General features: G+C 27.6%; 1 protein-coding gene across 1 annotated transcript in view; it reads right to left on the bottom strand.

The window, feature by feature from the left end:
• The window catches only part of LOC133662928 (chemokine-like protein TAFA-2), a 48,464-nt gene extending 38,649 nt beyond the window's left edge, over positions 1 to 9,815 (bottom strand). Inside the window, exon 1 of the mRNA XM_062067131.1 lies at positions 9,609 to 9,815. Coding sequence (XP_061923115.1) covers positions 9,609 to 9,693 — 85 coding nt within the window. The 5' untranslated portion in view covers positions 9,694 to 9,815. The remainder of the gene's footprint in view (positions 1 to 9,608) is intronic.
• Between the last annotated feature and the right edge of the window lie 5,185 nt (positions 9,816 to 15,000).

Below are 15,000 nucleotides of genomic sequence, written 5' to 3' on the forward strand. Positions count from 1 at the left end.
ATTCAGTGTAAAATAAAATTCAGTGAATACAACTTTACAGTCCAAAAAAATCTGTGTATAAAAACTTAATGTAAAAAAAATTCAGTGTAAATAATTTAGTGTAAAAAAAAATTCAGTGTTAAAAAAAATCAGTGTATGAAAACTTAGCGTAAAAAAATTTGGTGTAAATAAATCAGTGTATAAACATTCAGTGTAAAAAAATTCAGTGTTAAAAAAAATCAGTGTATGAAAATTTAGTGTAAAAAAAATTCAGTGTAAATAAATCGGTGTACAAAAATTCCGTGTAAAAAAATCGGTGTGTAGAAATCCAGTGTAAAATAAAATTCAGTGAATACAACTTTACAGTAAAAAAAAATCAGTGTATAAAAACTTAGTTTAAAAAATATGTGTAAATAATTCAGTGTACAAACATTTTGTGTACAAAAAAATTCAGTGTTAAAAAAAATCAGTGTATGACAACTTAGTGTAAAAAAATTTGGTGTAAATAAATCAGTGTATAAACATTCAGTGTAAAAAAAATTGTGTTAAAAAAAATCAGTGTATGAAAATTTAGTGTAAAAAAAATTCAGTGTAAATAAATCGGTGTACAAAAATTCCGTGTAAAAAAATCAGTGTGTAAATCCAGTGTAAAATAAAATTCAGTGAATACAACTTTACAGTAAAAAAAAATCAGTGTATAAAAACTTAGTTTAAAAAATATGTGTAAATAAATCAGTGTATAAACACTCAATGTAAAAAAAATTCAGTGTACAAACATTTTGTGTACAAAAAAATTCAGTGTTAAAAAAAATCAGTGTATGACAACTTAGTGTAAAAAAAATTGGTGTAAATAAATCAGTGTATAAACATTCAGTGTAAAAAAAATTGTGTTAAAAAAAATCAGTGTATGAAAATTTAGTGTAAAAAAAATTCAGTGTAAATAAATCGGTGTACAAAAATTCCGTGTAAAAAAATCAGTGTGTAAAAATCCAGTGTAAAATAAAATTCAGTGAATACAACTTTACAGTAAAAAAAAATCAGTGTATAAAAACTTAGTTTAAAAAATATGTGTAAATAAATCAGTGTATAAACACTCAATGTAAAAAAAATTCAGTGTACAAACATTTTGTGTACAAAAAAATTCAGTGTTAAAAAAAATCAGTGTATGAAAACTTAGTGTAAAAAAATTTGGTGTAAATAAATCAGTGTATAAACATTCAGTGTAAAAAAATTCAGTGTTAAAAAAAATCAGTGTATGAAAATTTAGTGTAAAAAAAATTCAGTGTAAATAAATCGGTGTACAAAAATTCCGTGTAAAAAAATCGGTGTAAAAATCCAGTGTAAAATAAAATTCAGTGAATACAACTTTACAGTAAAAAAAAATCAGTGTATGAAAACTTAGTGTAAAAAAATTTGGTGTAAATAAATCAGTGTATAAACATTCAGTGTAAAAAAAATTCAGTTTACAAAAATGTTGTGTACAAAAAATCAGTGTATGAAAATCTAGTGTAAAAAAAATTCAGTGTAAATAAATCGGTGTACAAAAATTCAGTGTAAAAAAATCGGTGTGTAAAAATCCAGTGTAAAATAAAATTCAGTGAATACAACTTTACAGTAAAAAAAAATCAGTGTATAAAAACTTAGTTTAAAAAATATGTGTAAATAAATCAGTGTATAAACACTCAATGTAAAAAAAATTCAGTGTACAAACATTTTGTGTACAAAAAAAATCAGTGTTAAAAAAAAAATCAGTGTATAAAAATTTAGTGTACAAAAAATTAAATGTAAAAAAAAGTAGTGTAAAATAAATCAGTGTATAAACATCCAGTGTAAAAAAAATTCAGTGTATAAAAATGTTGTGTACAAAAAATTCAGGGTTAAAAAAATCAGTGTATAAAACTTAAGCTTCAAAAAAATTCAGTGTAAAAAAATTAGTGTAAAAAAAATCAGTGTATGAAAAGTTAGGGTAAAAATGTTTTTGTAAATAAATCAGTGTACAAAAATTCAGTGTAAAAAAATCAGTGTGTAAAAAATCCAGTGTAAAATAGAATTCAGTGAATACAACTTTACAGTAAAAAAAATCAGTGTATAGAAACTTAGTGTAAAAAAATTCAGTGTAAATAAATCAGTGTAAAAAAAAACTCAGTGTTAAAAAAAATCAGTGTATGAAAACTTAGCGTAAAAAAATTTGGTGTAAATAAATCAGTGTACAAACATTCAGTGTAAAAAAAATTCAGTTTACAAAAATGTTGTGTACAAAAAATCAGTGTATGAAAATTTAGTGTAAAAAAAATTCAGTGTAAATAAATCGGTGTACAAAAATTCAGTGTAAAAAAATCAGTGTGTAAAAATCTAGTGTAAATTAAAATTCAGTGAATACAACTTTAAAGTAAAAAAAAATCAGTGTATAAAAACTTAGTTTAAAAAATATGTGTAAATAAATCAGTGTATAAACATTCAGTGTTAAAAAGAATTCAGTGTATAAACATTTTGTGTACAAAAAAATTCAGTGTTAAAAAAAAAATCAGTGTATCAAAATTTAGTGTACAAAAAATTAAATGTAAAAAAAAGTAGTGTAAAATAAATCAGTGTATAAACATTCAGTGTAAAAAAATTCAGTGTATAAAAATGTTGTGTACAAAAAATGCAGGGTTAAAAAAATCAGTGTATAAAACTTAAGCTTCAAAAAAATTCAGTGTAAAAAAATTAGTGTAAAAAAAATCAGTGTATGAAAATTTAGGGTAAAAATGTTTTTGTAAATAAATCAGTGTACACAAATTCAGTGTAAAAAAATCAGTGTGTAAAACATCCAGTGTAAAATAAAATTCAGTGAATACAACTTTACAGTAAAAAAAAAAAATCAGTGTATAGAAACTTAGTGTAAAAAAATTCAGTGTAAATAAATCAGTGTAAAAAAAACTCAGTGTTAAAAAAAATCAGTGTATGAAAACGTAGTGTAAAAAAATTTGGTGTAAATAAATCAGTGTATAAACATTCAGTGTAAAAAAATTCAGTTTACAAAAATGTTGTGTACAAAAAATCAGTGTATGAAAATTTAGTGTAAAAAAAATTCAGTGTAAATAAATCGGTGTACAAAAATTCAGTGTAAAAAAATCGGTGTGTAAAAATCCAGTGTAAAATAAAATTCAGTGAATACAACTTTACAGTAAAAAAAAAATCAGTGTATAAAAACTTAGTTTAACAAATATGTGTAAATAAATCAGTGTATAAACACTCAGTGTTAAAAAAAATTCAGTGTACAAACATTTTGTGTACAAAAAAATTCAGTGTTAAAAAAAATCAGTGTATAAAAATTTAGTGTCCAAAAAATTCAGTGTGAAAAAATGTAGTGCAAAAAAAAGTAGTGTAAAATAAATCAGTGTATAAACATCCAGTGTAAAAAAAAATTCAGTGTATAAAAATGTTGTGTACAAAAAATTCAGGGTTAAAAAAATCAGTGTATAAAACTTAAGCTTCAAAAAAATTCAGTGTAAAAAAATTAGTGTAAAAAAAATCAGTGTATGAAAATTTAGGGTAAAAATGTTTTTGTAAATAAATCAGTGTACAAAAATTCAGTGTAAAAAATCAGTGTGTAAAAAATCCAGTGTAAAATAAAATTCAGTGAATACAACTTTACAGTAAAAAAAAATCAGTGTATAGAAACTTAGTGTAAAAAAATTCAGTGTAAATAAATCAGTGTAAAAAAAACTCAGTGTTAAAAAAAATCAGTGTATGAAAACTTAGTGTAAAAAATTTGGTGTAAATAAATCAGTGTATAAACATTCAGTGTAAAAAAAATTCAGTTTACAAAAATGTTGTGTACAAAAAATCAGTGTATGAAAATTTAGTGTAAAAAAAATTCAGTGTAAATAAATCGGTGTACAAAAATTCAGTGTAAAAAAATCGGTGTGTAAAAATCCAGTGTAAAATAAAATTCAGTGAATACAACTTTACAGTAAAAAAAAATCAGTGTACTAAAACTTAGTTTAAAAAATATGTGTAAATAAATCAGTGTATAAACACTCAGTGTTAAAAAAAATTCAGTGTACATTTTGTGTACAAAAAAATTCAGTGTTAAAAAAAATCAGTGTATAAAAATTTAGTGTCCAAAAAATTCAGTGTAAAAAAATGTAGTGTAAAAAAAAGTAGTGTAAAATAAATCAGTGTATAAACATCCAGTGTAAAAAAAATTCAGTGTATAAAAATGTTGTGTACAAAAACTGCAGTGTAAATAAATCAGTGTATAAACCTTTAGTGTAAAAAAAGTTCTGTGTATAAAAATTTAGTGTACAAAAAAATTCAGTGTTAAAAAAAAATCAGTGTATAAAAATTCAGTGTATAAAAATTTAGTGTAAAAAAATCAGTTTATGAAAATGTATTGTAAAAAAACATTCATTGTAAATAAATCAGTGTACAAAAATTCAGTGTAAAAAATAAAATCAGTGTGTGAAAATTTAGTGTAAAAAAAATGTTTGTGTAAATAAGTTTACAAAAATGTCAGTGTAAAAAAATCAGTGTGTAATAATATAATGTCCAAAAAATTCAGTGTAAAAAAATGTAGTGTAAAAAAAAGTAGTGTAAAATAAATCAGTGTATAAACATTCAGTGTAAACAAAATTCATTGTATAAAAATGTTGTGTACAAAAAATTCAGTGCTAAAAAAATCAGTGTATAAACCTTTAGCTTAAAAAAAATTCAGTGTAAAAAAAATCAGTGTATGAAAATTTAGGGTAAACAAAATTTTGTAAATAAATCAGTGTACAAAAATTCAGTGTAAAAAAATCAGTGTGTAAAAATAAAATTCAGTGAGTACAACTTAACAGTAAAATAAATCAGTGTATAGAAACTTAGTGTAAAAAATGCAGTGTAAATAAATCAGTGTATAAACAGTCAGTGTTAAAAAAAATTCTGTGTATAAAAATTTTGTGTACAAAAAAATTCAGTTTTAAAAAAATCAGTGTATAAAAATTCAGTGTATAAAAATTTTGTGTAAAAAAATCAGTTTATGAAAATGTATTGTAAAAAAAAATTCAGTGTAAATAAATCAGTGTACAAAAATTCAATGTAAATAAATCAGTGTACAAAAATTCAGTGTAAAATAAAATTCAGTGAATACAACTTTACAGTAAAAAAATAAAATCAGTGTATGAATATTTAGTGTAAAAAAAATTCTGTGTAAATAAGTGTACAAAAATTTCAGTGTAAAAAAAATCAGTATGTAATAATACAGTGTAAAAAAATCAGTGTATAAAAATTTAGTGTACAAAAAAATTCTGTGTTAAAAAAAATCAGTGTATAAAAATTAAGTGTGTAAAGATTTAGTGTAAAAAAATCAGTTTATGAAAATGTATTGTAAAAAAAAATTCATTGTAAATAAATTAGTGTATAAACATTCAGTGTAAAAAAATCAGTGTATAAAAATGTTGTGTACAGAAAATTCAGTGTTAAAAAAGATCAGTGCATAAAAATTCAGTGTATGAAAATTAAGTGTAAAAAAAATTAAGTGTAAAAAAATTCAGTGTAAAAAAATTTAGTGTCAAAAAAACAGTGTACAAAAATTCAGTGTAAAACAAAATCAGTTTCTAAAAATTCAGTGTTAAAAAAAATCAGTGTCTAAAAATTAAGTGTAACAAAATAATTTCGTGAATAAAACTTTAGTGTAAAAAAAAATCCAGTGTATAAAAACTTAGTGTAAAAAAAATCAGTGTAAATAAATCAGTGTATAAACATTCAGTGTAAAAAAAAATCAGTTTATAAAAAATTCAGTGCTGAAAAATTCATACTCAATGGAGGTTAATGTGTGTCTTTATTACAAAAGCTTTTTTGACACTGAATTTATGTAACTGCATTTTTTGCATTTGAATTTTGAGAACTGAATTTTTTAAAATCAAATTATGCTGACAATTTTGTTGAGAAAAAATCTGTGTAAAAAAAATCAGTGTATTAAATTGAATGCAAAAAAAATAAATAAGTATATAACAATTCAGTGTATAAAATTTCAGTGTAAAAGAATTCAATGTATACAAATTTAGTGTAAAAAATTGTGTAAATAAATCAGTGTATAAAAATGAAGTGTACAAAAAATCAGTGTACAAAATTTCAGTTTAAAACAAATCAGTGTATAAAAATTATGTGTAAAAAAAATTCAGTGTACAAAAATGTAGTTTAAAGGCCTACTGAAAGCCACTACTACCGACCACGCAGTCTGATAGTTTATATATCAATGATGAAATCTTAACATTATAACACATGCCAATACGGCCGGGTTAACTTATAAAGTGACATTTTAAATTTGCCGCTAAACTTCCGGTTCGAAACGCCTCTGAGGATGACGTATGCGCGTGACGTAGCCCGGCGAACACGGGTATGCCTTCCACATTGAAGCCAATACGAAAAAGCTCTGTTTTCATTTCATAATTCCACAGTATTCTGGACATCTGTGTTCGTGAATCTGTTGCAATCATGTTCATTGCATTATGGAGAAGGAAGCTGAGCAAGCAAAGAAGAAAGTTGTCGGTGCGAAATGGACGTATTTTTCGAACGTAGTCAGCAACAACAGTACACAGCCGGCGCTTCTTTGTTTACATTCCCGAAAGATGCAGTCAAGATGGAAGAACTCGGATAACAGAGACTCTAACCAGGAGGACTTTTGACTTCGATACACAGACGCCTGTAGAGAACTGGGACAACACAGACTCTTACCAGGATTACTTTGATTTAGATGACAAAGACACAGACGTGCTACTGTGAGTATGCAGCTTTGGCTTCTAAACATTTGATCGCTTGACCGTATGTGCGCAACTTTTTTTTGCGTATGTACGTAACTTTTTTAAAATATATAAGCTTTATGAACCTTGGGTTAGGTGAACGGTCTTTTGGGCTGAGTGATTGTGTGTGTTGATCAGGTGTTTGAATTGTATTGGCGTGTTCTATGGAGCTAGGAGCTAGCAGAGGAGCTAGGAGCTAGCGTAACAAACACGCAGGTGTTTTTATGCAGGATTAATTTGTGGCATATTAAATATAAGCCTGGTTGTGTTGTGGCTAATAGAGTATATATATGTCTTGTGTTTATTTACTGTTGTAGTCATTCCCAGCTGAATATCAGGTCACCCCCGGCTCTCACAGCATCTTCCCTATCTGAATAGCTTCAACTCCCCACTAGTCCTTCACTTGCACTTTACTCATCCACAAATCTTTCATCCTCGCTCAAATTAATGGGGAAATTGTCGCTTTCTCGGTCCGAATCTCTCTCACTTCATGCGGCCATCATTGTAAACAATAGGGAACTTTGCGTATATGTTCAACTGACTACGTCACGCTACTTCCGGTAGGGGCAAGCCTTTTTTTATCAGATACCAAAAGTTGCAATCTTTATCGTCGTTGTTCTATACTAAATCCTTTCAGCAAAAATATGGCAATATCGCGAAATGATCAAGTATGACACATAGAATAGATCTGCTATCCCCGTTTAAATAAAAAAAAATCATTTCAGTAGGCCTCTAACAAAATAAGTGTATGAAAATTTAGTGTAAAACAAATTCAGTGTAAAAAAAAATATCAGTGTAAAAAAATTCAGTGTAAAAAGATGTGTAGAAAAATTATATGCTGAAAAATTCAGTGTCAAAAAAATATCTGCTTCAAAAAGCAAGATTATATGGAGGTTAATTTGTGTCTTTATTACAAAAGCTTTTTTTGACACTGAATTTATGCAACTGAATTTTTGGCGTTTTAATTTTGTGAAGTACATTTTTTTACACCAAATTATGCTGACAATTTCATTGGAAAAAAAATTCATTGTGAAAAAATCCAGTGTATGAAATTGAATGTAAAACAGTTCAGTGTATAAAAATTCAGTGAAAAAAAAATTCAGGGTATAAAAAATCAGGGTAAAACAAAATCAGTGTATAAAAATTCAGTGTTAAAAAAAAGCAGTGTCTAAAAATTAAGTGTAACAAAATAATTCCGTGAATAAAACTTTAGTGTAAAAAAAAAAATCCAGTGTATAAAAACTTAGTGTAAAAAAATCAGTGTAAATAAATCAGTGTATAAACATTCAGTGTAAAAAAAATCAGTGTATAAAAAAATTCAGTGCTGAAAAATTCATACTCTATGGAGGTTAATGTGTGTCTTTATTACAAAAGCTTTTTTGACACTGAATTTATGTAACTGCATTTTTTGCATTTAAATTTTGAGAACTGAATTTTTTAAAATCAAATTATGCTGACAATTTCATTGAGAAAAAATCTGTGTAAAAAAAACAGTGTATTAAATTGAATGCAAAAAAAAAAAAAGTATATAACAATTCAGTGTATAAAAAATTTAAAAGAAATCAATGTAAAACAAATTCAATGTATAAAAATTTAGTGTAAAAAAGTGTGTAAATAAATCAGTGTATAAAAATTAAGTGTACAAAAAATGAAGTGTAAAAAAATCAGTGTACAAAAATTCAGTTTAAAAAAATCAGTGTACAAAAATTTAATTTAAAACAAATCAGTGTATAAAAATTACGTGTAAAAAAATTCAGTGTACAAAAATGTAGTTTAAGAAAATAAGTGTATGAAAATTTAGTGTAAAACAAATTCAGTGTAAAAAAAATATCAGTGTAAAAAAAATTCAGTGTAAAAAGATGTGTAGAAAAATTATATGCTGAAAAATTCAGTGTCAAAAAAATATCTGCTTCAAAAAGCAAGACTATATGGAGGTTATTTTGTGTCTTTATTACAAAAGCTTTTTTTGACACTGAATTTATGCAACTGAATTTTTGGCGTTTTAATTTTGTGAAGTACATTTTTTTACATCAAATTATGCTGACAATTTCATTGGGAAAAAAAATCATTGTGAAAAAATCCAGTGTATGAAATTGAATGTAAAACAGTTCAGTGTATAACAATTCAGTGAAAAAAAATTCAGGGTATAAAAATTCAGTGTAAAACAATAAATCAGTGTAAAAAAATCAGTGTATAAAAATTCAGTGTTAAAAAATGTAGTGTAAAAAAAAATCAATGTACAAAAATTCAGTGTAAAAAAATGTATTGTAAAAAAATGCAGTGTTTAAAAAGTTAGTGTTAAAAAAATCAGTGTATAAAAATTAATTGTAAAAAAAAAAATCAGTGTAAAAAAATTAAGTGTAAAAAAATTCAATGCTGAAAAATTCAGTGACAAAAAATTATCTCCTTCAAAAAGCAAGACTCTAAGGATTAATTTGTGTCTTTATTATGAAAGCTTTTTTTGACACTGAATTTATGCAACGGAATTTTTTGCATTTTAATTTTGTGAAATTCATTTGTTTACATCAAATTATGCTGACAATTTCATTGAAAAAAAATTCAGTGTAAAAAAAATCAGTGTATAAATGTAAAATTCAGTGTAAAAAAAAAAAATCAGTGCAAAAACAAATGCGCCCTATGGTCGTAAAAATACAGTATAGAAAATAACAGACTGTGAAAATCGTTTTGAATCGGGAATCACTTTTTTTTTTTAAAATTAAAACATGGCTGCTTGTCCCCATGTCACCGGTGTGTGTGAGTGACAGGAAGAAATCCTCCGACTGGTGCGCAGTACGACTCTCCAGCCACAGGCCAACTGTCTGAGTTGAGTGGGGGAGGGGCACAGGTGCAGGATGTACTCACCTGTGGCGCCCTCAGACATGTCGCAGAGGCTGATGGCGAGCACCATGGCGAGTAAAAAGCCTCTGCTGGCGTATCCCTCACTCATCCTGGCAAACACACATGAAGGTTGAGTTACTACTTAAGTCAAATATACACCAAACATTTTCATTTTGAGACAATAAACTAAATATTATCTTGATTTTGCCCATTTAGTCGACTATTTTAATATTTTTCATTTTCAAAACCAATACAATATACGGATTTTTTTTTTTAAATGTATTTATCTTTAGGGCTCTCTCACGTTTTGACCTGGGGACCATAAAAAAATGTAAAAAAATATTTCAAATATTACTATTGTTATTATTATTATTCAACGTTTAAATATCAATATCAAGTTCAGGTCTATCTGGGGATATAACCTTGTTTTTTTTTTGTATGTTTTGTGCTCTTTTTTTGTCAAATAAAACCAATAATATACAACAATAATGCATATTTTGGGTTTTTGCCATAAAAAACTCAAAAACCCCAAATATGCATTAAATTTGAAGTAATTGAAGCCTCAAATAGGTCAATAATTCATAAAATGTATTTTGATGCATTATTATTTTTTGAGCAATGACAGTTAAAAAAAACTCTGTCACTCTTAAAAAGGTTAAAAATAAGTCATACTTTTTCTTTTTTTTTTACTTTACATGTAACACGTTTGGACCTGGGGACCATAAAAAAATGTAAAAAATTATTTCAAATATTACTATTGTTATTATTATTATTCAACGTTTAAATATCAATATCAAGTTCAGGTCTATCTGGGGATATAACCTTGGGGGTTTTTTTGTATGTTTTGTGCTCTTTTTTGTCAAATAAAACCAATAATATACAACAATAATGCATATTTTGGGTTTTTGCCATACAAAACTCAAAAACCCCAAATATGCATTAAATTTGAAGTAATTGAAGCCTCAAATAGGTCAATAATTCATCAAATGTATTTTGATGCATTATTATTTTTTGAGCAATGACAGTTAAAAAAAACTCTGTCACTCTTAAAAAGGTTAAAAATAAGTCATACTTTTTCTTTTTTTTTTACTTTACATGTAACGCGTTTGGACCTGGGGACCATAAACTATTTTAAAAAATGTGTCAAATATTATTTTTTTTAATATTATTATTCAATACTTAAATGTCAATATCATGTTCAGGTCTATCTGGGGATATGAAGTTGTTATTTTTTTGCATGTTTTGTGCCCTTTTTGTCAATAAAAACCCAAAATATGCATTACATTTCCCCCCAAAAATGGTCAAAGTGAAGTAATTGAAGCCTCAAATACTTAAATAAATGGGGAAAAAAACTGTAACTCTTAAATTAGTTTTTTTTTACTTTCAACACTAAAGTCTCCAAGTCAAGGGTCGCCAACCCGTCGATGGTGAAAATATTACAACAAAAATGTATTAACATGTAACACGTTTGGACCTGGGGACCATTAACTATTTTAAAAAAGAGTCAAATATTATTATTATTTATGTTATTATTATTACTATTCAACACTTAAATGTCAATATCAAGTTCAGGTCTATCTGGGGATAAAAAGTTGTTATTTTTTGTATGTTTTGTGCCCTTTTTGTCGGGGCGGTATAGCTCGGTTGGTAGAGTGGCCGTGCCTGCAACTTGAGGGTTCCAGGTTCGATGCCCGCTTCCGCCATCCTAGTCACTGCCGTTGTGTCCTTGGGCAAGACACTTTACCCACCTGCTCCCAGTGCCACCCACACTGGTTTAAATGTAACTTAGATATTGGGTTCCACTATGTAAAGCGCTTTGAGTCACTAGAGAAAAGCGCTATATAAATATACCGTAATTTCCGGACTATAAGCCGCACCTGACTATAAGCCGCACCAGCTAAATTTAGGGGAAAATACAGATTGCTCCATATATAAGCCGCACCAATAACCCCTATATAGTGTAGTATATAGGGGTTCCTGCTACCACGGAGGGGATTGTCGGGACAGAGATGACTGTTTGGGAACGCAAAGCGTCCCATTTATTAACTATAAATCTTTCAATCATTCAATCCAACTTTCACATCTTTGACATGGCGAACAGCATTCGTGCAGAGTACAAATAATACAACGCTGCAAAGTAATACAAAGTGCTCGCCTGTACGTTATCAAAATAACCAGCCTACCGGTATATGAAAAGTCAGTCTTTAATCATTGTGTCATCGTCTTCCTCCTGCGTACTAAAACCACCGAAATCCTCTTCGTCGGTGTCGGAGAAGAACAGGCCGTAAATAAGCCGCACCCTTGTATAAGCCGCAGGGACCAGAACGAGGGGAAAAAGTAGCGGCTTATAGTCCGGAAATTACGGTAATTCACTTCACTTCACTTCACTATTAACATGTAACACATTTGGACCTGTGGACCGTAAAAAAATTTAAAAAATAAGTCAAATATTAATATTATGTTTGTTTATATTATTATTCAACACTTAAATCTTAATATGAAGTTCAGGTCTATCTGGGGATAAAAAGTTGTTATTTTTTGTATGTTTTGTGCCCTTTTCGTCAAATAAAACCAATTCTTTTATAGCAAAAACCCAAAATCTGCATTACATTTCCCCCACAAATGGTCAAAGTGAAGTAATTGAAGCCTCAAATACTTAAATAATTCATAACATTGATTTTGATGCATTATTATTTTTTGAGCAATGACAGTTAAACAAATTTGAACTCTGTCACTCTTAAAAGTGTTTTTTAATTTACTTTCAACACTAAAGTCTCCAAGTCAAGGGTCGCCAACCCGTCGATGGTGAAAATATTACAACAAAAATGTATTAACGTAACACATTTGGACCTGGGGACCATAAACTATTAAAAAAAATAAGTCAAATATTATTATTATTTATGTTATTATTATTATTATTCAACACTTAAATGTCAATATCAAGTTCAGGTCTATCTGGGGATAAAAAGTTGTTATTTTTTTTGTATTTGTTGTGCCCTTTTTGTCATACAAAACCCAGTTTTTATGGCAAAAACCCAAAATCTGCATTACATTTCCCCCCACAAATGGTCAAAGTGAAGTAATTGAAGCCTCGAATACTTAAATAATTCATAACATTGATTTTGATGCATTATTATTTTTTGAGCAATGACAGTTAAACAAATTCGAACTCTGTCACTTTTAAAAGTGTTTTTTAATTTACTTTCAACACTAAAGTCTCCAAGTCAAGGGTCGCCAACCCGTCGATGGTGAAAATATTACAACAAAAATGTATTAACGTAACACATTTGGACCTGGGGACCGTAAAAAATTTAAAAAAATAAGTCAAATATTAATATTATGTTTATTTATATTATTATTCAACACTTAAATCTTAATATGAAGTTCAGGTCTATCTGGGGATAAAAAGTTGTTATTTTTTGTATGTTTTGTGCCCTTTTTGTCAAATAAAACCAATTTTTTTTTATAGCAAAAACCCAAAATCTGCATTACATTTCCCCCACAAATGGTCAAAGTGAAGTAATTGAAGCCTCAAATACTTAAATAATTCATAACATTGATTTTGATGCATTATTTATTTTTTGAGCAATGACAGTTAAAAAAACAAAAAAGTGTCACTCTTAAAAGTTTTTTTTTTTTACTTTCAACACTTAAGTCTCCAAGTCAAGGGTCGCCAACCCGTCGATGGTGGAAATATTACAACAAAAATGTATTAACATGTAACACATTTGGACCTGGGGACCGTAAACTATTTTTTAAAAATAAGTCAAATATTATTGTTATTTATGTTATTATTATTACTATTCAACGCTTAAATGTCAATATGAAGTTCAGGTCTATCTGGGGATAAAAAATTATTTTTTTGCATGTTTTGTGCCCTTTTTGTCAATAAAACCCAGTTTTTATGGCAAAAACCCAAAATCTGCAATACATTTCCCCCCAAAAAATGGTCAAAGTGAAGTAATTGAAGCCTCAAATACTTAAATAATTCATAACATTAATTTTGACACATTATTATTTTTTGAGCAACGACACTTAAAAAAACAAAAACTCTGTCACTCTTAAAAGTGTTTTTTTTTTTTACTTTCAACACTTAAGTCTCCAAGTCAAGGGTCGCCAACCCGTCGATGGTGAAAATATTACAACAAAAATGTATTAACGTAACACGTTTGGACCTGGGGACCGTAAAAAATTTAAAAAAATAAGTCAAATATTAATATTATGTTTATTTATATTATTATTCAACACTTAAATCTTAACATGAAGTTCAGGTCTATCTGGGGATAAAAAGTTGTTATTTTTTGTATGTTTTGTGCCCTTTTTGTCAAATAAAACCAATTTTTTTATAGCAAAAACCCAAAATCTGCATTACATTTCCCCCCAAAAATGGTCAAAGTGAAGTAGTTGAAGCCTCAAATACTTAAATAATTCATAACAACATTGATTTTGACACATTATTATTTTTTGAGCAATGACAGTTAAAAAAAAAAAAAAAATTCTGTCACTCTTAAAAGTGAAGTGAAGTGAATTACATTTATATAGCGCTTTTTCTCAAGTGACTCAAAGCGCTTTACATAGTGAAAAGTGTTCTTTTTTTACTTTCAACACTTAAGTCTCCAAGTCAAGGGTCGCCAACCCGTCGATGGTGAAAATATTACAACAAAAATGTATTAACATGTAACACGTTTAAACCTGGGGACCGTAAAAAATTTTTAAAAATAAGTCAAATATCAATATTATGTTTGTTTATATTATTATTCAACACTTAAATCTTAATATGAAGTTCAGGTCTATCTGGGGATAAAAAGTTGTTATTTTTTGTATGTTTTGTGCCCTTTTTGTCAAATAAAACCAATTTTTTTTTATAGCAAAAACCCAAAATCTGCATTACATTCCCCCCACAAATGGTCAAAGTGAAGTAATTGAAGCCTCAAATACTTAAATAATTCATAACATTGATTTGTATGCATTATTATTTTTTGAGCAATGACAGTTAAAAAAATAAAAACTCTGTCACTCTTAAAAGTTGTTTTTTTTTAACTTTCAACACTTAAGTCTCCAAGTCAAGGGTCGCCAACCCGTCGATGGTGAAAATAATACAACAAAAATGTATTAACGTAACACATTTGGACCTGGGGACCGTAAAAAAATTTAAAAAGTAAGTCAAATATTAATATTATGTTTGTTTCTATTATTATTCAACACTTAAATCTTAATATGAAGTTCAGGTCTATCTGGGGATAAAAAGTTGTTATTTTTTGTATGTTTTGTGCCCTTTTTGTCAAATAAGACCAATTTTTTTATAGCAAAAACCCAAAATATGCATTACATTTCCCCCAAAAATGGTCAAAGTAAAGTAATTGAAGCCTCAAATACTTAAATAATTCATAACAACATTGATTTTGATGCATTATTA

This window comes from Entelurus aequoreus, linkage group LG12, assembly GCF_033978785.1.
Source record: "Entelurus aequoreus isolate RoL-2023_Sb linkage group LG12, RoL_Eaeq_v1.1, whole genome shotgun sequence".
In the NCBI taxonomy this organism is placed as follows: domain Eukaryota; kingdom Metazoa; phylum Chordata; class Actinopteri; order Syngnathiformes; family Syngnathidae; genus Entelurus; species Entelurus aequoreus.